The 25,438-nt window shown below is 37.2% G+C and overlaps 1 protein-coding gene across 7 annotated transcripts in view; it reads right to left on the bottom strand.

The window, feature by feature from the left end:
* Positions 1-266: 266 nt before the first annotated feature.
* The window catches only part of Fmr1 (FMRP translational regulator 1), a 38,870-nt gene continuing 13,698 nt past the window's right edge, over positions 267-25,438 (bottom strand). The window contains exons 3-17 of one of the 7 annotated variants that reach the window (XM_045140409.1): positions 22,614-22,707; positions 20,498-20,569; positions 19,966-20,114; positions 18,381-18,474; positions 18,182-18,298; positions 15,787-15,957; positions 15,613-15,691; positions 12,136-12,245; positions 11,000-11,134; positions 10,462-10,524; positions 8,034-8,120; positions 5,310-5,505; positions 3,658-3,840; positions 2,763-2,845; positions 267-945 (exon numbers count right to left, since the gene is read on the bottom strand). In XM_045140409.1, coding sequence (XP_044996344.1) covers positions 835-945; positions 2,763-2,845; positions 3,658-3,840; positions 5,310-5,505; positions 8,034-8,120; positions 10,462-10,524; positions 11,000-11,134; positions 12,136-12,245; positions 15,613-15,691; positions 15,787-15,957; positions 18,182-18,298; positions 18,381-18,474; positions 19,966-20,114; positions 20,498-20,569; positions 22,614-22,707 — 1,744 coding nt within the window. In that variant the 3' untranslated portion in view covers positions 267-834. Of the gene's footprint in view, positions 946-2,762; positions 2,846-3,657; positions 3,841-4,321; positions 4,593-5,309; positions 5,506-8,033; positions 8,121-10,461; positions 10,525-10,999; positions 11,135-12,135; positions 12,246-15,612; positions 15,692-15,786; positions 15,958-18,181; positions 18,299-18,380; positions 18,475-19,965; positions 20,115-20,497; positions 20,570-22,613; positions 22,708-25,438 lie in introns of those variants that run through there. The other 6 variants (XM_045140410.1, XM_045140412.1, XM_045140411.1 and 3 more) reach the window with 6 other exon arrangements.

Genomic DNA, 25,438 nt, shown 5'->3' with positions numbered 1-25,438 from the left:
AGTTATTTCTTCTCCTGTCTCTACAGAAAAGTTACATATCCCTTCCAATAACACTATGTTATACTTCAGTGCAATAAAACAGGAATGAAAAATGAGTCCTATTCTTTATACTGCCTAACCTGATGTTTATGTGAGGAACAAATATGGGAAGCATGCATTCTTCTAGAAAGTACTATTGTCTGACAGGGTTTGCTACATCTTGAACATTTAGTGTTTCCAACTTATCTTCCCTGAACTCTGCATCCAATATAATATTCCTACCTGCCAAGATATAAAAAAGGCACAGATCATACAACTTTTTTTTTTTTTTTTGCTAATGAAAATGACAAATGTCACATCACACATGTTTCAGGATCCACCAAAATACTAGAAAAGTGGACCAAAACGTAAACTGACACAGGACGTGAAATGGCACAGCATTTCATGGAAATTCCTAAATTCCTACATGGGAGTGAAGACCGAAGAATGGTATGATTACCACAAATGTCATTCAGAAACACTGAAATGTACTGGCAAGTTATCGCCCACTGCAGGAAAATTGTACAAATTAATAAAGAACAACACTGCTCAGTACTTTAAAAAATAAAAGTAAAATCCTGCCCTGAAGTGCTAAGTGTACTTAAAAGCAATGTTTCAAATTTCATGATCTTTTTGTGCAAATCTGAAATGTTGCTTATGGCCAATACCAAAAAATAAAATTCATTGCAGAATTTGTGTTCATTTCATGCCCTGTGCCATCTTGCCTACTATTTGTCTTTGGCCTAACAAAGTTTTCTAACGTGGAATAAGAATCACGGAAATGGTATAGGAAATGTAACTTCAGAACGATGCAGTTTAGGGCACTCCATTCACCAGTGGTTGCTGACCATCCATGCTCTCTGGCTTGTCTTTCTTCTGGGTGCGATCTTTCCCCGTGCGCAGTCGGTTACCTTCACTGGAGGCATTCTGTAATGTTTTAGTGTGGATACTGCTTTAATTATTGCAGTCGACTCTGACCTCAAACAAGTTATAGTCGTTACACATACACAAACCAGATCCTACTGTAATCTGTAAGTGGCCTGACAAGAAATGTAAGCCTGGAACGAACGTAACCGTGAGATGAGAACAGAACTACAGGAAGTAAAGGCACAGAAGGCTCTACTGGCTTATGGCTTTTCGAGCACTTCTTTCACTGGAACAAGCTGGTTCAAAGTTACATCAAAACTTGTATTCTGTATTATCCTACCTTGCAATCTTCTAAGCTGAATAAGACAGTGAAAACTGTTAAATTATTAGCATTGGTTACCAGAAGATACATATGCCATATGTAGAGAATAGAGCATAGCATATGTGTAGGCAAGCATACATATATCCCATAGCATAGTTCATGCTAACATTAGACTTCAAAAAGAATGGCTTATTCTGCAAAACTCTTGGTTACAGCCAGGAGATGAGACACTCAGCAGTGCCTTCCTATTGCAGCTTTACAAAGATGAGAATGCACTAATCTGCTTATGAGCTATCCTTCTGTTTGCATCTTTACATTGCCCATGAATAGAATTAAGTTTTGGTAGACTGTGTACTGCCTTTGTCTTAAGAGTATGCTTGTCCTTAAGAAGTTGCCAGTAGTTAACACCTGCTCAGAGATGCTATGAATTCTGAGGACTATTCTGTCATAAAGTGTGTCTCACTTTGCATCACTGTCATAATAGAATGTTGCTTTCCAGTAGCCTATACTGCAGTCAGAAGATGCAGATGATCCTGCCATTGGAATGATGAATAGAATTGTGGAGGAAATTGGAAAAACAAGTCCTAGACAAGCTAGAATCCTAGGAGAATATAAAGATTAATGCAACTTAACAGTATTACAAGGGAGAATAATCTCTTCATTACCAATGCTGAGCACTACTAACAGATTGCTAGATGAAAGATAATTGACTATGGACCTAACAAGTATGGATGACCCTTAAAAGCACAATGGAAAAACGTCTTCAAAAGGCTGCCTGTACCATAAAAAAATACCTCATTTATCATGTGTGTTGGTTCTAAGCCAATCCATAATTAGACAGGAACACTATCTTTAGGGTTTAAAAATTTAGTTAAAAGTTAAAGATGAAGTAAAAGAAAACACATTCTAAGATTCTGATAACAGGATTGAGCATCATATATCTGTTAGCCAAAGGAATGAGGCCGATGGAATGAACTGCAGTCAACTCACCAATAAGCTGGACAATAAAGCTTTTGACCTCAGTGAGTTACTGGGAGATCTGGTGAGAACAAAGGGTGCATGAAGGCCTCAGCAACTTAAACTTACTAAACAACTAGCTCAGCACTGGTAGTGGCTACTTGAGAAGGGATCCTCAGAAGAGACAATGTCTTCTGTAAATAAACAGCTGAATGAACATGGATACTAACTGAATACCACAAGCCCTATGTACAGACACCTTCTATTCCTTACTATTTACTCAAAAACAACACCCTATCCCTGGCATTTTTAAGGGACTTACAGGATTTGTTCAAGCCACTTAGTATATCCAGAATATCACTTTTCCTAGCATGTCAGGGAACCACTAATACCATATAAAAGTCATACTCTGGCTGTCAAAATCTTCAAGATACTTAGAGAAATCCTTATACTTGTATATCTATTCCAAAGAAGTAAAGACTGCTGACAATTATGTTGAAGAGAAAATATTTCATATACAGCAAATCTGCACTCTTTGAACATATAAACAAGCTACCATATTAAACCAATTTAGCTGGAAAGAAGCAATAAGTGTTACCTGAAGGGATCCATCAGCTGTTCTTCCTTTAGCCTCTCTTGGATTACGTGGACGATTATCTGTTCGGGAGTGATCGTCATTTCCTATAGGGAGATATATATATATATATAAAATGGAATAACAGCTGGGCATGGTGGAGCACACCTTTAATCCCAGCACTCGGGAGGCAGAGGTAGGAGGAGTGCGGTAAGTTCGAGGCCACCCTGAGACTACATAGTGAATTCCAGGTCAGCCTGAGCTAGAGTGAGACCCTACCTCAGAAAACCAACAAACAGGGCTGGAGAGATGGCTTAGCGGTTAAGCACTTGCATGTGAAGCCTAAGGACCCCGGTTCGAGGCTCGGTTCCCCAGGTCCCACGTTAGCCAGATGCACAAGGGGCGCATGCGTCTGGAGTTCATTTGCAGAGGCTGGAAGCCCTGGCACGCCCATTCTCTCTCTCTCCCTCTATCTGTCTTCCTCTCTGTGTCTGTTGCTCTCAAATAAATAAATAAAATTTTTTTAAAAAAGAAAACCAACAAACAACAAAAAAGGGATTAACAGTTACTGACTCTAAATATTTACTGGAAGCTTTATATTGTTAGATCCTTATTTACCCCTGCATAGAAACTAAAATGTAATTAAGAGCTCATCAATTGCAGTTTTATAATCTATCTTACTACTAAGAATCAGAAATATCCTAAAAGTTATCAGTGTTTATTTCTATATTCTACATAAACTGTGAGGCAGGCCAACACTTTGCCACTCCATAAATGAAAGGGCAATCCTCTCCTCCTTTGATGATCAACACAGATCAGGGCACATGGGGGGCTGATAGATGCCCCTGTATCCATAAGACTTGTCATTGTGAACAATCCCCCCGTACCCTTGATTTCTCAATAATGAAAACCACAGTACCTTTGAAGCCTCCTCCTCGTCCTCTTCCTCCCTGTCCTCTTCCTCCCCCTCCACGCCGCCGACCGTCTCCTCTGCGCAGGAAACTCTCCCTCTCTTCCTCTGTTGGAGCTAATGACCAATCACTGAGTTCGTCTCTGTGGTCAGATTCTGTTTCAGAAGCATTTGATGCTTCAGAATTAGTTCCTATCGAGAGTTAAAAGTTATATACCATTGTCTGACTTTAAAAACTTAATAGAAGCTTCCAGAGATGGTTTCAGGGGTAATTCAATATTATTCCCAATTTAGAAGCCCACCATAGAGTATAGTCATCTTCTATTTAGTAAAACCAATGATTTTAAATTCAAGATGAAGGGCTTTAAAATAACTGAAGTTATTTTGGCTATAAGCAAATTTGGTTCATATTAGAAAAAATTATAGCTCTCTATAGTTCAGTCCTGAGTATGTCATATTTTAAATAACTGCAGTCCCTGGAGGAAAAGCTGTCTGCAATAATCCAATATTTTGATAATAAAATCTTTACTATAGAGTTTTTAACACCACTTGACCCACAGACAGTGGTAGATGTACACATTTTGGCCCCCTCAGAAAAGGACCAATGAAGGCATCTGTCTTGGGATAGGGTTCCTTGTAGAATTATGTCCAATGAAGGAGGATATGCACTGGTGTATGGTCCAAAATCTTCCCTCCCATTTCCCACTTGGATTATTAATCATTAATAAAGGATTACTGTAAAAATACTTTTTATGTCTGAGGGGGTTAATGACATGGGAGTGGGGGAAAGTGCTCCACAGTGAGGTGGACATTCACTGGTCAAAAAAAGAACAAACTGTTGGGAGAGGGGTTACGGGTTAGGTTCAAGGTTGGCCTTAGAAGTGGGTGTCTCTCCCCACTCTAGAATATCAACTCTACTACCTCTCTCTCTTCCTCTGTTGGAGCTAATGACCAATTTATAGCTTCACCATTATAGCTTCATTCCTGTGGATCTTGAAGGCTTTTCCATCTTAAAGAGTTCCCTTTTGAAATGCAAATATTTGTGAGATGGATTATACCTTACACCATCATTAGCAAGTTACATAGTCGATACACAGTTGAGCAAGAAAAGACAGTGGGCACTGGTAAGTGGGGGCTGGGTTCACTGCAAGTTATTGAGAGAGAAGAAAGAAGCAGGACAGAAGAGCTGGGAAGGCAAAGAGACACTTCGCCTACTTCTTGACTGTGCCTAGGGCTGACTTTGGCCAAGCCACTCAAAATCACCTTCTGAGCTCACAGGATGCAGACCCCTGATTTACACAGTCCATCCAGCAAGTATGACCAGCACATGCCTGACAAAAAATGAGCCACAATACACAAATGAAAAAAGTTTCGGCTATACAGTAATAAAATCAGGAGAGGTCTTAAGTCATCAACACACAAGTGCTCAAGCAGATTTATCTTCAATTAGAACATGGACAGAACTCAACTGCCCTGTGCACTAAGTGAGTCATGGTCAGGACTTTACTCTGTATGTCTAGTAAAACACAAGATGACCCAGTGCTGAGTTGGAAACCATGTAGTGAGAAATTGTTACAATGGGCTTCTAATGAGTATTAGAGGTTAGCAGCTAGTAAGTCTAGGAACAGAAAAAGTTACTGAGGAAAAGGCTTAGTTTGTACCTGAAGTATATCCAGGACCGCGTCTGCCGTGCCCCCTATTTCTGTAAGGTCTACTACCTCGACCCATTCCTTGACCATCATCAGTCACATAGCCTTTCTCCTTATCTGTACGGTTTGGTGGTGGTCTAGAACTAGCTCCAATCTGTCGCAACTGCTCATCAATCTGTAATCTCTCCAAACGCAACTGGTCTACTTCCTATTTAAAATATACAAGATAACAGTACAAATAATTTGACATTTTACTTAATAATATCCTTCTCCTTTTCATCAGATAAAAAGGTATACTGTAAATATTTCAATTTCAGTTCTAAATTTACAGTAAATACTGTTAATACAGAATCATCAGAAAATTGAAAGGTCTCCTGAAAAGAAAGTTACTATTGATAACAGTTATTGATGTCCAGAATTAGACATAAAAACACTCAGCATTAAAAATTACTATGAATAAATTTTAAGGTTGAGTGACTTGGCACTACTATCCCATCATTCTATGGCTAAGGTTGAGATATGCTCATTTGGAGACTTCTTGATAGAATATTGAATAAAATAATACAAAAATGTATGAATAAGGATAAATGACATTTAGGATTTAAGCAGCTAACCTTAAAAATCATACCTTATAAACCACCACCACCAACAACAAAAAAAAACCCCAAAACCCAAATAACAGTTAACCAGTCATGGTGGTGCATGCCTTTAATCCCAGCACTTGGAAGGCAGAGGTAGGGGATCACCATGAGTTCAAGGCCACCCTGAGACTACATAGTGAATTCCAGGTCAGCCTGGGCTAGAGTGAGACCCTACCTCGAAAAAACAACAACAAAATCATGCATTACAAAGGGTCTCAATGAAATTACTTTTCCAGTTAATATTTTAATTTACAAAGCATTGAGTTGTAAGAGAACAAATTCTTTTTGGATGTGATTATACAATTAAGGACCAATTACTTTCCATGAATTAAAATTACTAACATACTTTATATGAAGGGGAAAAGAACTAGTAACTGATCAAACACCTCCTCAGTCTCATGTCATGCCTTGAAAAACCCTTTAAATACTACAACTCTGCTAAATCAAGTAGAACAAACAGTATAAACTGAGTTAAATAAAATGTAATCCCAGGATCCACTAACAGACTCTTATCTTACACACAGGGTTGCCCATAACTTGGGTTCTCTCAAATCAAGATAAAAAAAAAATCTCATTTTACACTTTGCTTTTCCAATCTACCTATGAACATAGCTATAGGGAATCAGATTTGCAACTTCATCAAATACTGGATGTGTCAGTCAGGAGGACGCTGTCATTGAGACTGTTCTACACGAAATGGTTACTGTAGATACCCCTGACAACCCATATTCTTAAAATCTTGGTTCTGGCATCTGGAAAGGAAGGTCAGGTGAAGGATCTGTAGTTTCCTCCTGTGTTTTAAACCAGAATCTGTAATATACTGGATGGGAGCAAGTAAGGACTGGAGCCAAGAGAGTGGCTTCCTCCAAAATTATGACAAAACCAGCTCATGGACTGTGTGCACAGATCTTGCAAAATAGAACAGTATTCCAGGATTACTCCATTTAGGCCAAGCCATCATGATTTGGTGAGATGCCAGGCCCAAACAAGGGATGATTTGGTGATGGAAGGAATGGCAACAGGACAGCTGGTGATAGCCAAACAAGATATTCAATACAGATGTATAAATCAAAAGAATTAAGAACATTAATTGAAAGAATGAGGGATGTATACAAGGCAATTGTTTATCTCTTCACAATTACTTATGCTAAGACTACAAAGAACACAAACAACATATTAAACATAAAACACACTGTCCAACAAAAAGAAAAAAGCAAATCAAAGTGGCATCCTATCCATGCAAACCTTGCTGGATGAAACCTTCACGTTTTTCTTACTGACCACCATTAAGAAAGAATGAAATGCCCAGCATATATATACTAGTAGTTATTCACTTTATAAGCCAGCAAACAAATCTAAATGTACTTTTTTTTGGTTTTTGCATTTTTTAATAACTGCTATATTATTATTTTGATACATATACAACAAAGAAATTTAAAAAATTGAAACAGTTTTTATTTTATTCAGTTATAAAATAGTTGGGCCAAAAGGAATTCACAAGAACACTTAGTGTATGGTAGTGACTTGCCTCAAGTTATGCAAGTAGTTCACTGTCAATCCACTGTTTTCTCCTCTATACCTTGTGGCCTCCTGGCTTCTACTTCCTAGCTTACAAGGTAGAGGCAGTATTTACAAGAAGACACAAGTAGTTTATATTTTGAATAACACACTATAGAAAAATATGAAGGGTAAACACTTAAACATATCTTCATGAAATGCCAGGATTTCCTTGATAAATGACATGAAAGAGACAACACAGGCATATGTTACAGACACAAAATTTAACCTGGAAAACATCCACAAATGCTAAAAAGCATCAACTGGATTAAGAAACTATGTGTAGGATTATCTAAATTGATTCTAAGTGTTTAACAGAAGCAGCAGAAATACAGAAATTTATTCAAAATTGGGATATTAGTCCTAAAATTTATAATGAAAAAATGACTTATATTTTTAAGAGAAATATAAGCTGAAGTATTTTATTATTTCTATAAGGACATTCATTGTTATGCAGATTTGAGAATGAATTCTAGTTTTGGAAAGTTTTTATACTTTATTACAAAAAGATTAGAGTTGAAAGTCATCTTATTCTTACCTTTAAGTAGTTCAGGTGATAGTCCAAAAGAACAGTGGCATTGGCGATGCTATCTTTTGTTCCCACAAAAACAAATGGTACCATACCCTGAAAAAGAAATTCTAACAATGAGCCTAAAACTTACTGGGGATTCATCTGAAAAACACAAGTTATGACTAATTCCCTAGCAAAAGGGCCTGGTGAACAATAAGCACACACGTCTGCTTACTGTAGAAATCAATGTGCAAACACAAAAGTAGTTGGTTTATTTTATACATCTACTGTGAATAAGGAAGGATTAATACTCCAACTCCTTTAATACATCAGATGATGTCTTAAAGACTACTACTTAATTTTGGCAAAATCACAGAGATCTAATTCAAAATGACACAGGTTTTACCATGAGATGCACAGAAAAGATAAATACTTTAAACTCTAATTTGCTTATTACAAGTTTTGCCTAAATCAAATGCATTAAAAAGTTCAAAATTAGGTATCAGAGATAAAAAAGTTAAAAAAGAAAAGACTCAGTTTTGCTAACCAAATCAACAGATTTCAAATCAGGAACAAAAAAAAAATAGAATAAATTAAAATGTAAGTACTCTGCATGACAAAATTCTAGGCACATCTATGAGCATAAAACTTAACAAGATAACAATTTTAAGTAAGGTATTCTGAAAATCTTAAAAAAGCTCAATTATAAGAAAAATTTGATCTCTATATATGAATTTAACTTAGGGATAGATTTGTTTGTTTGAGGCAGGGTCTCATTCTTGCCTAGGCTGACCTAGAACTCACTCTTTACCCCAGGTTGGCCTCAAACTCATGATGATCATCCTACCTCAGCCTCCTGGGTGCTGGGATTAAAGGCATATGCTACCATGCCTGGCTTGGGGTAGATTTTTATTTGTACTTCTCATTGGAATAAAAGAGGGGGAAAAAAAAAAAACCAAACAACTATCTCTTTTCACATGCAATAGGGAAGTCTATCCAGTTTTACAAAGAAAGTAAAATTATGACAGGTATTAAAACTTGACAATAGTTTAGTATTTTGCTATTACAAAACATACATTATTATTCATATTCACAAATAATTAACAAAAAGTACTATAGTAGCTTTGATGTACGTATATTTACAAGTATTTGGCAAAATTAAAGGGTGTGAGAAGCCAAGAAGCTCTGTGTCACTTAAGCCAAGTTTCACTCTTTCCTAAGAACGTTCTCTTGTGCATAATGGCTACTGCTGGGATGCATTCAATATACAGCAGCTTGATGGGAAGAAGGGGTGGGAATACCTTCTTTTTTACCTGTACATGAAAGTAGCTATTGATGGAGAGCAAGACTCAACTATCAGAACATGGTGCTTGCAGACTGCCCTTCACTCAACAGGCAAGGCACTCCCAGCTACCTACAGTAGCAATGGCTGCCTGGAGAATCAGGTGCCAATGAAAGCTTCATAAGGATTTTTTTTTCATTAAATAATAAAGTATGAAAACACGCAGAGAAACTAGTTGTTCCCCCCAAATATCTTTGGCTGTAATGCGTTTTCCCTGACCTCATGACAAAACCATTAACCATGTTATTTCCCAAAACACTGTATTATGAAATGGTACTTGCTTCCCAATAATTACATGAGTAAGCTTTAAGTTTTGTTCACAGATTTAATTAGGCTGGATTTCAAGAATATCATTTTAAACTATTTTTCTTACAACATATCCAAGGGCTATTCTAATTTAGGCACCTGGTCAAGGGGCCTGAATAAATTACAGTGAAATAAAGAGAAAATACTGACCACAGGACAAAATGATTCCTATTCTAGCATAAGAACTACACTGCCAAGTAGAGTGCAATACCCATTCCACTTGCAGTTATAGCTCTGTGTAAAATGGCACATTTGCTTTTCACCTCTTCAGAGCCATAACATGGTTTTCATGAATGGCTCTTGCATGTCGGGTAGGGCCATGACCTCAAGGAGCTACAGTGTGGCTGAAGAGATCAACAAACAGGCATCTACAAATATGACACTTGGGGAGCACACAGGAGAACAGAATGGGAGGGGCCTGTGGCAGGTACACAGGAAAGCTTCACACAGAACAAGATCATAACAAGTTGGCAAATGCAGGAAAAAGAGCACTCCGGGCAGAACAAGCCCAAACTCAGGTTTCTAATGTATACGTCCAGAAACAATTGAGTACACCACCATCCCAAGAATTCCACATACTCCTCTACAGCACAAAGGGGCAGACTAGGGAGAGCTGACACTGGGCAAGGAAGAGAAAGCCACGTAAGTAACAATGAGGGTTTGTGAGATTTTTCCCAAGTACCCACAAATTGTTCTCCACCAGCCCCCAACCATGATGCTCATTTGCAGTCTTTTTTAACAAGGGGAATATAAACGTATATATAAAATAGAAACTTAAAATGTATTTTTCAAGGAATGGTTTCCTACCTGCCAAGCCTTGAGTTCAGGTTTCTGGGATTCCCCTGCTACAATTGATGAAACCACTAACACCTAAAGCAGTATAAGGAATGCAAGTGATGTCATTAACTATAACAAATGATACACAGAAGCCTGAACGCAGGACTTTCACTGCAGGATTTCTAAACCCACTTCTAAATAGTTAGGTTAGGTTAAATAGTGAAAACCAGTTTTTAAGTAGCAACTAACATATCTAACAGAAGGTACATTTTCACTTACAACACCTGCAAAAATTTAAGGAGTTTTAGCATGGAGAAAAGAAAGTCCACCCTCAACAGAAAAACACAACCCCGTTATGTTTACAGCATAAGATCTCTGTCACTGTGAGTAAATTGAAAAATATGTATTACTGTGGTTTATAGTATCTCATAAGGTAGCAGTCACATGTGAAAACACATAATATCAGTAGCCTACAAATCTAACCAGAGAAAACACCCCAAATACCAATGCAGCACCTGAGTCAAAGAAATACTTTCTTTGTAATTCAAGGTAACAAATTAATTCTTACCCTCTGGACTTTTGTACTGTTAGGCTGAGAAAAATGGGTGCTGTTTTCCTTTATATCTAAATGTTTTTTTTCTTCAGAAGAATTAGATCCAACCCTTGAATTATTAGAAGGCAGGGAATTTGGTGCCATAATTTCCTTGATTAAAAAAAAAGACAAAAGATAAAAGTACCATTTTAAGATTAAATTACATTATTACACCAGTGATTATTTCTTTTTTCTTTTTTTGGTTTTTCGAGGTAGGGTCTCACTCTGGTCCAGGCTGACCTGGAATTAACTCTGTCATCCCAGGGTGGCCTTGAACTCATGGCGATCCTCCTACCTCTGCCTCCCAAGTGCTGGGATTAAAGGTGTGTGCCACCACGCCCAGCACCAATGATTATTTCTTGTTAAACACATCCATTCAATATTTTAAAAGTAACTTATAGTTAAACATTAGAAAAAACAGAATATCTAAAACTCACCTCTTTCTATTAATTATTTAAAAATGTGAATCACTAAAATTTTTCTATTAAAATCACAGGATATAAAAATTATGCAATCAGAAACCAAAACTTCAACTAAAATGACCTTTCTCAAAAAAGGGCAAGAAGACATGAGAAAACGGCATGGTGCAAGGGCAGTACGGAGAGTGCTATGCAGAGGGCATGTCCTCACTTCACAAACCTAATACAAGCACTTCAAAGGCTGCTACCAGTAAGCATATATCAAGGAAAATAAGTGAGGGCTATAAAATTTACAGATGAAAAAGTTGTGATCATTTGTTTAGAGAAAAAACTGAAGCACACGGAATGAACACACCTATCACATAATCCCCAAACAAAAGCATACACTATTCCATTAAATTATCATTAATGCCTGACTCAGTGAGGTCTGCTTTATACTAGCAAACTTAATGACTGTCCACTTCAACATCACAAAATAAGCTTAAATAACTTAAAGCAAGTAATCCAAAGACTAGCATTAGAGAACAGATACAAGCTCTGTCTTTAGTTAGGCCATTAGTTGTATGAGAGGCATGTCTGATAACCAGAATACATTCATGGTCTAGGGGCATAGCTCAGTGGTAGATCACATGACTAAAAGGCACGAAGCCTACTTTTCTTAGACAAGCCAGGAATACAGGCACTGTAACATACCTCTTCTTGTGGAACATTTTTCTCATTTTCGGCCTCAATCCTCACCCTTACAACTCCTGACTTGTCCACAATCTCTTGAATCAGTTTTCCATTTTTTCCTATTACTTTGCCTGTGAAATAAATAATTCATGTTTGGCTTTAAAAATGTATTATGCAACATCTCCATCATACACTTCGAAGCCCAAAGACCATTGCAGAAGAGGTAGCGGAAAGAATGTTAAGAGTAAAAGGAAGGTAGACGTGCTTTGCTTCCAGATACAAGTGGCCATGACATTCATGACCTCACTGGCTGATGCTACCTACACAAGACATTTGTAATAGGAGAGGAAAAAAAATGACACCAAAATAGAAGACAGACTATGGTTGAAAAGAAGGGATTCAGTGGAGGGGATTTAGAGGTGGAGGAAAAGGGAGGGTAGTGGGAGTGGATCATAGTATATTGGTTGTATGTATGGAGGTTGTCAATAAAATGCTTGAGAAAAGTAGCCAGGAGTGGTGGAGCATGCCTTTAATTCCAGTGCTCAAGGGGCTGAGGTAGGAGGATTGCTATGAGTTTGATGCCAGCCTGAGACTACATAGTGAATTCCAGGTCAGTCTGGGCTAGAAAACCAAGAAAAAAGAAAACTCACATCTCACAACCCTACAAGTACACTCCACTGAAAGCTCTTATACATTCATAAATACAGATTAAATTATAAGATTCAAAGCAGAAACCTTTAAGAATACAGAGTTAAATTAGTCTCCTTGATTAGGTTATCCTTCAAACTCCACTGGTCAAGTACTACAGTTGATTAATACCTGTGAACTGATTGGGTAATTTTGAATTTTTAAAGCAATTCCAAGATGACTACTTCACATAAGAGTATGTTTTAACTGGCGCTGTGGTATTTCTCACTTTGTATTGCTCTACAAAAGGAATAATAAGATAGATAATAGATATATTTGCTAATTTTTCAATTGTTATCTTTACCTGACTCAAATCTCCTTATTTATCTATAATAATTATTTTTAGAATTCTGTATGACACCTGGTCAAAGATACGCAGGTTTCAAAGAAGCTAGCCATGTATCTAAATGGAATACAATTTCTTCAGGCCAGTGTATTTCTGTGCATTAGTTACAACTTGTAGTAGTATATTGATGGGTAAAGGGAACAAAAGATTAAGAAATCGTACCTTCTGATAAGTCAAAACCACAAGGAAAAAGCTTAGAAGTTAGCTGGGCATGGTGGCTCATGTCTTTAATCCCAGCACTTGGGAGGCAGAGGTAGGAGGATCACCATGAGTTCGAGGCCACTCCGAGACTACATAGTGAGCTGTAAGTCAGCCTGGGCTAGAGTGAGACCCTACCTCGAAAAACAGAACAAAAAGCTTAGAAGTACTTTTTAATAAGACATTAAGTAGTAGTAGTAAGAAAAATGATTCTCTGGTCATTTTAGAAATCGCAATCACAAACAAAACTGAGACATGACTGCTTTTACAACCATCACACCGTAGTATAAAGCAAGATTTTACAAATCAAAAATCACTAAGTCTATAAATCTTGGCATGATCCATACCTGACACCAAGGACTCAACCAAAGGACTAATACACTGCCAGTGGCCATCTCCACCACGTCCATGTATGTGCTCTATCACCTCTACTAAGGTGTGACTTGGGAAAACTGCAGTTCAAAAGCGGCTTTGAGCTAATCCTACATAGGAATCCAGTAAGAAGCTTTCTTATAGACAGTTCCATGACTGTTGTAATGGAGCACAACTTAAGACATTCTTGCTGCAGTCTGTTTCTCATTTATAATCATTATATTTTCATGAATGATGATTTTTATTTTAAATTAAGGGCATAACTAGGTTACCAAAAAGTAGTATTTGTATCATATTTCTGTTAAGATAAGATCTTGACAATCCTCAGCTTTGCCGATTAAGTAGCTAAATAATTTCATAGTGGGTGAAGCATAAGAAAATTATAAGAAAAAATAAATCAGTATTTACAGAAGAGTATTTGTGAAAAATAGCTTTCATAAACCATACTAAGAAACTCCTAGAAAGTGCATTTAATACTGATGACATCACTAAAGACCTACCTTGCTAAACATAACATGAAAATGCTTTCTATAAACTCGCCACATTCCCAGCATCACAGGGGAGCTCTCATAGAGCTCATTTTAGTAGCTACACACACAACAAAGCAAGTGCTCGTGAAAAAAATCCTAGTTATCTGTTGGCACTCATTATGGTGATAGTTAGGAAACAACAGGAGTCAAGTAAAAAGGAGTTACCATTGACTCCATGATAGTTTTCCAACTTACTAAAGTAACCAACATTTAGGTCTTCTACCCAGAACAATTAAAAGTTAATATTAACATATTCAATGTTATGATTCAACTCCTCAGTGCCCACATAAAGGCAGATGGAAAAGTGGTGCATGCATCCAGTTACAGTGGCAAGAGACCCTGGCATCTCCTCCTAAACATGTATAAATAAATAAGTAAAAATATTTAAAAGTTTCATACATACTGTGGGGGAACTGGATAAAATATATCCTTTAAGACTTGGTAGGTATGAACTAGCAAAGCAATTTCTCTTGTATCTTCTTTTTTTTTAATGTTTTTATTAGCATTTTCCATGATTATTAAAAAAATCCCATGGTAATTCCCTCCCTCCCCACCCCCCACGTTTTCCGCTTTGAAATTCCATTCTCCATCATATTACCTCCCCATCACAATCATTATCTCTTGTATCTTCTGAAAATGTAATCTTTAAGTACTTAACTTAAAATGCTACTTAAAATACTTTCTGGACACAACAGTAGAAGACTGTATTTCAAAGATTATGATTCAACTAAGCAATAATCTTTAGCAATAGGAAAAAAAAGTCATATTGATATAAAAAAAAGTCTGTTATGGATGATGGAGGAGGGCATGAGGCTTCCATCCCTCCCTGAGGAGTTATTGGCTGTTAATGGTTTCTGGGGAAAAGGGAGACATTTGCTGCAGTGGTATAACCACTGGCAATCTGTACTAGCTTTGGTAAAATATCTTTCATCTACTCCGGGCGTGGTGGCACATGCCTTTAATCCCAGCACATGGGAGGCAGAGATAGGAGGATCACCATGAGTTGGAGGCCACCCTGAGACTCCACAGTGAATTCCAGGTCAGCCTGGGCTAGAGTGAGACCCTACCTCGAAAAAAAAAAAAATCTTTCATCTATGCTTATATGAGCAGTAAACCCTAACTAAACTGAAAGGGGCACACAAATACACAACAGAAAAAAGGACCTCAAAGTACAAGAGGGAGTAGCTGTGAAGAAGAGGTTAAGTGGAAGGGATATGGGAAAAAAGGGCAAGAAAAGATAATGGGAAGGGATTATGATCAAAACACATTATATCATTTATAAAACTTGTCAGTAACAGTTTACCTGAATTTCATTTTTGCAGTATATACACGGCTGATATATGTAGTGTATATAATATGACTCACCTACTAAGTTCCTTGGAACTTGTATGACATCTTCAGCAAATTCCAGAAAGCTTCTAGCCTTTTTTACTGCATCCTGATCCTAATTTTAAAGAAGGTGGGAAATTTCAAGACAAAAGATTAGCTAGCTGAAATTTAGATTTTTTGGGGGGTGGGACTATCTGGAAAAATATTTACCTCTCCATAAATATGAAATGTGCAGGTATCTTCATCGAGATCAATAGCAGTAACCCCAGGTACTTTTCTAGCTTGCTGAATATTAGCACCATGAGTACCAATAGCTAGACCCATCAGATCTTCTCGTACAATAAACTGTTCATGAAACCTTGAGGCAAGCTGCCTTGAACTCTGAAGAGAAATGCACATCTGATGAGTAAGCTTTATCAACTCTTAGGACCAACTATATTTAAGTCATCCATGTAAATTATCTTGACCCTGTGTAACATGGGCCTATAATTAGATCTGTTGATAACTAATTTTGGAATTCACAGAAGTACTTTTTAAGCTATTGAAGGTCTATCTTGTTTAATACAATTTTTGTTTAACAGAAAAGAGCTTGTTGACACTAGAAAGCCTATTTGCATGGCTGTCTTGGCTGATCAATGATATCTGTAATGTAATAATTAAGAAGCAGATCAAATGCCCCCAATCCAAACCATCTCACACAAGCTGACAGGCTTCAAGTTATTTAAATCTAAGGAAAGGAGCCACAAAACCTGCTGATATAGTAAATGAATTATTATAGAGTATACAAGATCTAAAATTTATTTACAGATGAGGTCACAGTCTGTTAGACTTTGTGATCTAGATCCAGAAGTATGATGAATTCTTGAAACTTGTAGATAATACTGGGTTTAAGTAGCACATCAACATGTGATGTATAGCTCTACCATGCCGTTAATGAAAACCAAACATAGTAGTTGCTTAAGTTAAACATGAAAATTTCTTATAGGGACATGTGAACTTTATTAATTATTAATAGTAAGAAAAACAGGAATACATACTAGTTTCTCATTAGTCAAAACACCTGATTATCTGAATGAGTATTCTACAGTAAGCAATTTGAGGAGCACAACAGCCATTTCTAACTATTACAGTAGTCAAAAATAAAGTCTTCCTAGGACTTTATAAGAAGCCATTATTTGTCTGCATTCCTGAGTCTAGCTTGTTGCACTCAGGGGCAACTCACTGACACATAGTAAACCAAAGGTGAAGTAAAGAGTATTTCAGAAGAATGAGATGTTTAAGAAAAGGCGCGTGAGTATATTTACAAAATACAATGAAATTAAGAAGGCCACTGTGACCTAAATGTTGTGAGAAAATAACTAAGGAAACCACAAAATTGTGAACATGGAATCATCAAGAATAAATCTTGGTGGCCATTACAAGGAAAACAAAGGAACGTCTCCTTGTCCATCTGAGTTCAGCAATCCCACACCAAGTTGAACACTAGCAAATTTCACAGGGCTTTCTAAGAGCATGGCCTTGATTGCCTTCTCTCTTCAACTGCTTTGAAGCTCTTTTTCTTTGCCTCATCAACTGATGTTTTTCCTCTAATGAAACTAATGATGATTAACTCTGCAACTTGATGGTAATATGCTTGAGTTGGTACATTACAATGAAAACCATTTAGTTTCTATGGTAATGGATAGCAGTAGTAGTTATCAGTAAAAAGAAATATATGGTGATGGAAATTATTGGAGGATTAATAAAATGCAAATAAAGAGGCTGCATAGATGGCTTAGCGGTTATGTCACTTTCTTACAAAGCCAAAAGACCCAGGTTCAATTCCCCAAGACTAGCATAAGCCAGATGCACAAAGGTGCACATGAGTCGAGAGTACATTTGCAGTGGCTAGAGGCCCTGGCACACCCATTCTCTCTTTTTCTGCCTCTTTATATCTCTCTCAAATAAATAAATAAATAAATAAATAAATATATATATATATTTTTGTTTTTTTGTTTGTTTGTTTGTTTTTTCAAGGTAGGGTCTCACTCCTGCTCAGGCTGACCTGGCATTTACCCTGCATTCGCAGGGTGGCCTCGAACTCATGGCGATCCTCCTACCTCTGCCTCCCAAGTGCTGGGATTAAAGGCGTGCAGCACCACACCCGGCTACATATATATATTTTTAAAGCAGATAAAATGCATCTTAGGAGACAAAACAGTAAGTCTTGGAAATAGCCTCTGGAATCTGAAGACAGAAGTTTAGAGTGACAACTAATTAGAATGAAAAAGTTCTATAGCCTTTAAACGGAGATAAACTTAATGAAAGGAATATGATTACATATGAAATATTCTCCACTGCTTTAGTGATATCCTGTTACAAAGAAGCATTGCCAGGCTTTATGAAACCTTTATAAGGGTAGTAATAATTAATAAATTGCCTGAAGTTCTTGGAAATACATGACTGTGATTTAATTTTCAAACATCAGACATGAAGATTTTAGTACGAGTAAACTTTGTACAATTTAATTTTCGACACTACAGAAAATTATGCAGTAGTAAGTAAGTGACAAGCTAGTTATCATTCTGGGACAGCATCACTAATGCTGCAGGGAAAGAGGACATACCTCCAGTTGCTTACTGGCTTCTTCATTTCTCAGCATAAGAGACAACTTGGTGCGCAGACTCCGAAAGTGCATGTCAATTAACATATGTGCTCGCTTTGAGGTGACTTCATTGATGGACTATGTGATTCAAATTAAAAATATTACTGTACATCCCCAATGTGGAAAAAAATCAAAACTGGACAACTCAACCAACACTTACCAAAATGACAAGCTGGTAATTTTCTGGATCATATGTTACAGAAAAGGCACCAACTGCCTTTTTAAAATCCTTATGTGCTGATTCCTTGGCACACCTAGAAATAAAAATATCCATTAAGATAAATGATTATCAATCACTTCAGAAATATATGCCGACAGATTTACATTTAGAAGATTCATGGACTTATATTAAATTTCACTTATGTAATACATCCACTTAAAAGTTTAGTTCTTCTACCCAGCTTTGAAATAATCAAATTAAGTACTTGATACAATAAAGGGAAAACAGTTATGCTGTGTTTTGAGTTCTTTGAGACAAGAACTCAACATATAACCCAGACTGGCCTCAAACTTACTATGTAGCTGAGGCTGGACTTGAACTCCAGTTCCCCCTGCCTTCATCTTGCAAGTGATGGGATTACAGTTGAGTGGATCCACCATGCCTGGCTCAACAATTAGCCTCTTTAAGGCTTACTGTTCATCTTAGACTACCATACACAACATACCAAGGGGATCCAATCTCTTCTGTAGATGTCCCAACTGTGAGTACATGTAATAACTCAGTAGTTTTCTTGATACAACCTTTGAAAACAGAGAGATAGCTACAGGGTGTGTGACTTTGTTTCAGCATTTATTTTTATTGAGATAAAGTCCATGTAGCCCAGAGTTGATGAGAACTCATATGTATTAGAGAATGAACTTGAACTCCAGACCTTCCTGCTTCTACCCCCAAATGCTGTGATTACAGGCATGTACCAACAGGCTAGGCTTTGTTTTGGTATTTATTTGTTTATTTATTTTCAAGGTGGAGCCTCATTCTAGCTCAGGCTGACCTGGAATTCATTATTCAGTCTCAGGAGTAGCCTCAAACTCATAGCAATCCTCCTACCTCTGCAAGGTTCTGGGATTAAAGGTGTGTGCCATCATGCCTGACAGCATTTCTTTCATACAAAAAACAAACAGCCATTTGACAGAGAAGGGAGTTATATTAATGAGAAGGGGCAAATGCTTGCATATGGAAACCTCTAGAATCCAAAAAGATGAAATCCATGTATTCTGTTTGAGCTACAATTTAAATCAAAAAATCCCCTTGATGAAATCTTTCTTTTTTCAAAAAAATCTTCAACCATCATTGCAAAGCAAGGATTATAAAACAGAGAGGATAATGCCACACTTCTGAAGCTTTAACTTAATATTAATTATTTGAAAATATTTTAGCTAAAAGGGAGAAGTAAGAAAAACTCTTTACAATTTAGAACCTAACTTTTGAAGGATCAAGCTCCATCAGTTACAAAAATTTTAAGTTTCTGAAAAAGTACCTTAGAGAACAAAATGTACACTACACACATTATTTATGCACCTAATTAGTCAACTAAGTAGAAAAAGCACATGGCTGGCTTTATTATGGAACTAGGAAAAGACACATGGTTTTGCCCCACTACTTTTGCAATCAAACCATTTTTTTCTGTGTTTTGCCAAAGTTTACTGAATGTAAACACCAACCTGTACTATTTTCAACCTTATATTCTTTTGAAATTAATTGCTCATCAGCTCTATTTCTCAGTATTTATGGTACACTGACTCACATTTGTCGTAAATCTTCCGGCACCTCCAGTTTGATCTTATGGAAAGTATCTTTTGTGGCAGGTTTGTTGGGATTAACTGATCGTAGACGTTCAATTGTGACAATTTCATTGTATGTAGCATCACATGCTGCATATTCTATTACATAGAACTGAGAGAAATACACAAACTTCATTCCTTTTCAGTCTTTAAAGCAAGCATAAAAAGTTATACCTAACATAGACACAATGTTTTGATATAGGGTTTCATATAGCCCAGGCTAGCCTTGAACTTGTTATGTAGTTGAAAATGACCTTGAACTCCTACTCCTCCTGTCTGAATCTCCCAAATGCTGGGACTTACAGGTGGGTGCCACCAAACCAGGCTCCTACTGTTATTTTAAACATAAATTTTCTATGAAGAACAAACTTTAATCAACTAAAATACATATAGTGAAAATATGATTAAAATTAGGTAGCAATTTAAAAAAATGTAGTACCTGGGTTTACAAGAAGGAAATAATATGAGAAAAAAATTAAATATGCATTTTCCTACCTCACCCTTTATCATCCTCACTTTAGCTAACCACCAACAGCAAGGTTCTTTTTCATTGGCTCTGGAATAAACCTATATAAAAATTACAAAACAGAATTTTTATGATTAGCATAATTTACATATCTGTAGATATCAAGTACTGAGAAAAAAATTAAATAACCCAAGTATCTTTCAAGTGATTATGTTACATGCCTTTAACCAAACTGTACCTGTGCCTATGTGCCTGAGGTAGACAAAGATACATACTTAGAAAGTACCTGAAAATGTCTGGGAGCTCCCTGTTAAATGCAGTTGTCTTACTTCTCTGTTCTTAAGTAATAATTAGTAGTTGGAACATGGATACTTAGGAAAAGCTACCCTTCATAAATATGGATATATTTTCCTTAGGACTTAGCAACAAAAACTACATATAAAATGTATCCTAATAAGCAAAAATGAATCAGAAGTTCCTGACCCTGGCCTACTACACAGTCACTGAATGTTCACTCAGGATTCCGCCCTGGCCTTCCGCTCATGTCTCCTGGAGATTACTCTTCAGCCTCCTGCTCCATTTCCACTAAAAAGGACAAAATCAATGCTGTCAATCTTCTGGATACCACCTTCCTGCTCTCTTCCATACTATGGAGCAGTTCTTCACCCAGTCTCTCTGGTGACCACTTCAAAGTTCCTAGGTGGAACATGGAACCTTTTGTTAAGACACTAGCAAATGAAGTTAATAGGAAGAGACAATACTATATATATATATTTCCATATATATATATACACATATATGGAAAAAGAACTACACAGAAGAAGAAGTAGGGGTGATAAAAGGGTGGAAATGAAAGAGAGAAGAGAGGCAGAATCTAAGCAAGTCAAGACTTCAGCTCATCTCCCTCTTAAAATTGAACCTAATAGTTACAGAACATGGTGACTAAGTACAACTTAACCTACCTTCCCTTTTTGCTTCCATCATCACTCTCAGCTTTGCTTTAACCACAGAAAGAACCTTAGCTATTGTTATACCACTCTGTGGGGCCATCATATTGAGCTTGACTAAGTTGAAAAATAAAATAGATCTTCTTTACCTTTCTATCAAATAGTATCATGAATATTCATGACAGATACATAAAGCAAATCTGATCTTTGCTTTGAGACAGCCTGTTGTCTCCCAGGGAAGCTGCCAGCTCAAGATCTTGAAGGACAGACATTTCTATTTCCTATTAAGATCTCTTACAAAGCCAAGACCACTTCCTTGTATCTAGTAGACATCTGGCACACTTCTGACAACCCCCCCCCCACCTTATTTCATGTTTTGATTTAAACTGTAGAGAGAATAACATAGACTTGGCCATTCAGAGACCTGCTCTGACTATAGTCTCTAAAATAACATTCCTATCTATATATGATCTTGCATTTATCCTTTCCCCCTTCATGTGACTTTTACTTATCATGACATGATTCTATCTAGAATGAGATTTGAGACACTGTCCGCTTTTGATACACCTTAGGTTACCAAAGCAGAAAAGCAGCATTTAAGAAGCTAGTTTCATTTTTCTTACCTCTAACAAGTAATTATTTCCTTTCTTCATACTACAAATAATGCATGGAGTTTCAACTTTATTAAAAAAAGATGCTAAATACTTTGGAGAAGACAGCAACATAACTTGTGTGGAGTGTGTGAAATGGTAGGTAAGAAAGAAAAGACAGTGTATAAACTGAAGCAAAACCTTGAACTCCTCCTCCTCCTGCTTCCACCTCCAGTGCTGGAGTTATAGGAGCGGTCCATTATGCCTGGCTAGAATTCTTTCCTTTGCAAAATTTACCTTCTGAATCCATTTTCAATACATGGAACAGTTTCAGTAAACACAACTTTAAAACAAAGATTCAGAGATTGAAGGAAAGGGTGGAAAATACACTTCAGACAGTGAATTTTAAAGACATATCCTGAGTGCTGTGGAAATGGCCAAAGGTAAGTACCATGTATCATTTCCAATTATCATCTAGATGAGCACACTCCACCTCTAATACTCAAGAGTTTAAACAGCATTCTAGGCAAGGCATATTTAAAAATCCCAGGCAAATTAAATGAATCAACTCCTTCAAAACTAATTCCTATGTGGCCGAAGGAACTCACCTCAACTTCATCACTTTCATTTATATCTTTGTTATAACCTACAGGTGGTGGGAATCTCACATCATGGAATGGAATCTGCCTCTCTGGCTGCCAGCTGCAAATGAGGAAACATATAATTAGTCAACATGCTTTTGTGTTTAAATGAAACAGCGACCATGCTGCAATCAACTTCTGGTTAAGTGTGACTCTTTCTGGTTACAGATGCAAATGCTTTGCTATGACCACTTTTTGCTGAGTGGGCATAATGGCAACATACAGACATCTCAACCAAATCTACAACATGCAGCATAGCAGCTTGCACTTCTGGGGAGAATATTTTCTAAACATAACAGATCCAAATTGAGTTTTTAGTCTTTTTGTAATAATTTCAACTTCTAAGAGTTTAAAACCAAAAGTCCATGACTGAAATTTCTTTGATGCTTAAATGTTAGTTATCATTAATTGTTAGTTACATCATCAGCGTATTTCTACTTGTGAAGAAATTTTGATCACATTCCACCAACCACAGAAACTGCCCTTCAAGCCTCAAACAGGGCAGTCCACATGTTAGCGACTCACAACTCACTTTCCCCTTTACATTTTAGATCCCACGAGGTGGTCAACTCTTGCCATGGGCAGCTGGATGCTGGTCAGTATGACGCATCAGCATGCACGGAACTGGTGGGCCTCCTAAACCACAGAAACCCATGGAGACAACCTACAGGAACTCAATTAGGTCCTCTATGCTTCTTAAGTTCAAATAACATGGAACAGCTTTAAAAGATACCATATTACTCTCTATACTCTTAAAGATGTAAAGTACTTTTTAATATTTTTAAAATTTTTATTTGCTAGAGAGAGAGAGAAAATGGGCCTGCCAGGGCCTCCAGCCACTGCAAAAGGTACTCCAGATACATCCATCACTGTGTGCATCTGGCTTAAGTGGGTCCTGGGGATTGAACCTGGATCCTTTGGCTTTGCAGGCAAGTACCTTAACTGCTAAGCCACACTTCCAGCTAAAATATCAATGCCTGTAATTTAGAAAATCCTAATTTGGAATGCTGTTTTTTTTTTCTTTAAAGAAGAGCAATTATATAAGAGGAAAAACACTTTAGAATTTGTGAAAATCTAGTGAGGGCTAAAATTAGGCTGGACATTTCCTATGACCTTATGATACACACTTGAAAACCATGTGTTTTTTTTTTCAAAAATGTCTTTACTTCAGAAAATCCTTTTTACATATATTAAGAATTTGTGGCTTTGAATATTTATTTATTGGTAAATTTCACTTGTAAGGCATGTAATTCAAAATATAATTTTCTTGGCTTCAAAGGGAAATTATTTTAATTCTTTAAATATACAGAAATTCAAATATATTATTCAAAAATTATGAGGTATGGAAGGTCAACAGAAAGCACCCAAAACAAGCAACTATTTTTGCTAGCTCTTTCCTTCCTTAATTTTGTCACCCCCTCCCATTGTCATGTGCTCCCTCCCTCCCCATCTAAAGAAAGGCCAGAAAGGAATCCTGCAAAGGAAAAAGTAGTGCCTTCCCTGGTGATGTGCTCACCATCAGCCTTGGAACCCAGTTGCTCTATATCAAACTTTCAGGATGATAGCTTGAAGAGAAAATCCTCATGCAGATTAAATAAATAAAGGACCAACAGGTGAAATAATCCCAGGTTTATAATCGCAGAAATGATCTGAGAAATCAAAGTATAAACTAGACACCTTCTATGCATACAAAAATGAATGCCGGGCTGGAAAGATGGCTCAACTGGTTAAGGCATTTGCCTGCAAAGCCTAAGGACCCAAGTTTTATTCCCAAGTATCCATATAAAGCCAGATGCACAAGGGGGGCACATGCATCTAGAATTTGTTTGCAGTGGTACAGGCCCTTGCACACACATTGTCTGTCTACCTTTTTCTCTCTCTCTCAAATAAATAAGAGAAAATAAATGAGTGTTGGCTTCATACATTAAAGGTCAGCAGGAGAAACTAAGAGTAGCAAAGCTAGGTAACTCTCCTATATCAAGAAACCAGCCGAGCGTGGTGGCACACGTCTTTAATCCTAGCACTCGGGAGGCAGAGGTAGGAGGATCGCCATGAGTTCAAGGCCACCCTAAGACTACAGAGTTAATTCCAGGTCAGCCTGGACCAGAGTGAGACCCTACCTCGAAAAACCAAAAAAAAAAAAAAAAAAAAAAAGAAACCATGTTTCGTCGGGCATGGTGATACACGCCTTTAATTCCAGTAGTCTGGAGGAAGAAATAAGAGGATTGCTCTGAGTTCGAGACCACCCTGAATCTCCATAGTGAATTCCAGGTCAGCCTGGGCTAGGGTGAAATCTTACCTTGAAGGAAAAAAAGAAAGAAAGAAAGAAACCATGTTTCCTTTATGAAGAAGGATAGCAGCAGATAGTGTGTAATTATAAGAAAAAATACTCTCCAAGTTATCAAAGCCTCTTACAGTAGAAATGTAGTGCTGCTGTGTCTTATACAACTACAGACACTTGAAATAGCAAAGAGTCAAACTCTAGTTTGGCTTTATAGATTCAGATAAAGGAATTCAATTACTCAAACGTCTTATGGACTAATATGATTAGTCTAGAATAGGAAGCTGGGTTTAAAACTCTCATCCTTGTATATCAGTCCTGACCGTGTCTTCCGCCATCTAAAGGCACTACTTGGTCCTGCTGTTAGCTCAATACACTGACACTGACAGTTTGCTCTGAAGATTTGCTGGACACTGAAATGGAGGCCTGCTCTTAAATTTTTTTTACAAGCAAGATGTTTTTGTTTGCTGTTTAGGACAGATGGATCCCATACTACATTTTAGCACATTAC

This window comes from Jaculus jaculus, chromosome X (genome assembly GCF_020740685.1).
Source record: "Jaculus jaculus isolate mJacJac1 chromosome X, mJacJac1.mat.Y.cur, whole genome shotgun sequence".
NCBI lineage: Eukaryota > Metazoa > Chordata > Mammalia > Rodentia > Dipodidae > Jaculus > Jaculus jaculus.
Note: the sequence above shows the minus strand (reverse complement) of the source record. Positions and strands in the feature narration are given on the sequence as shown.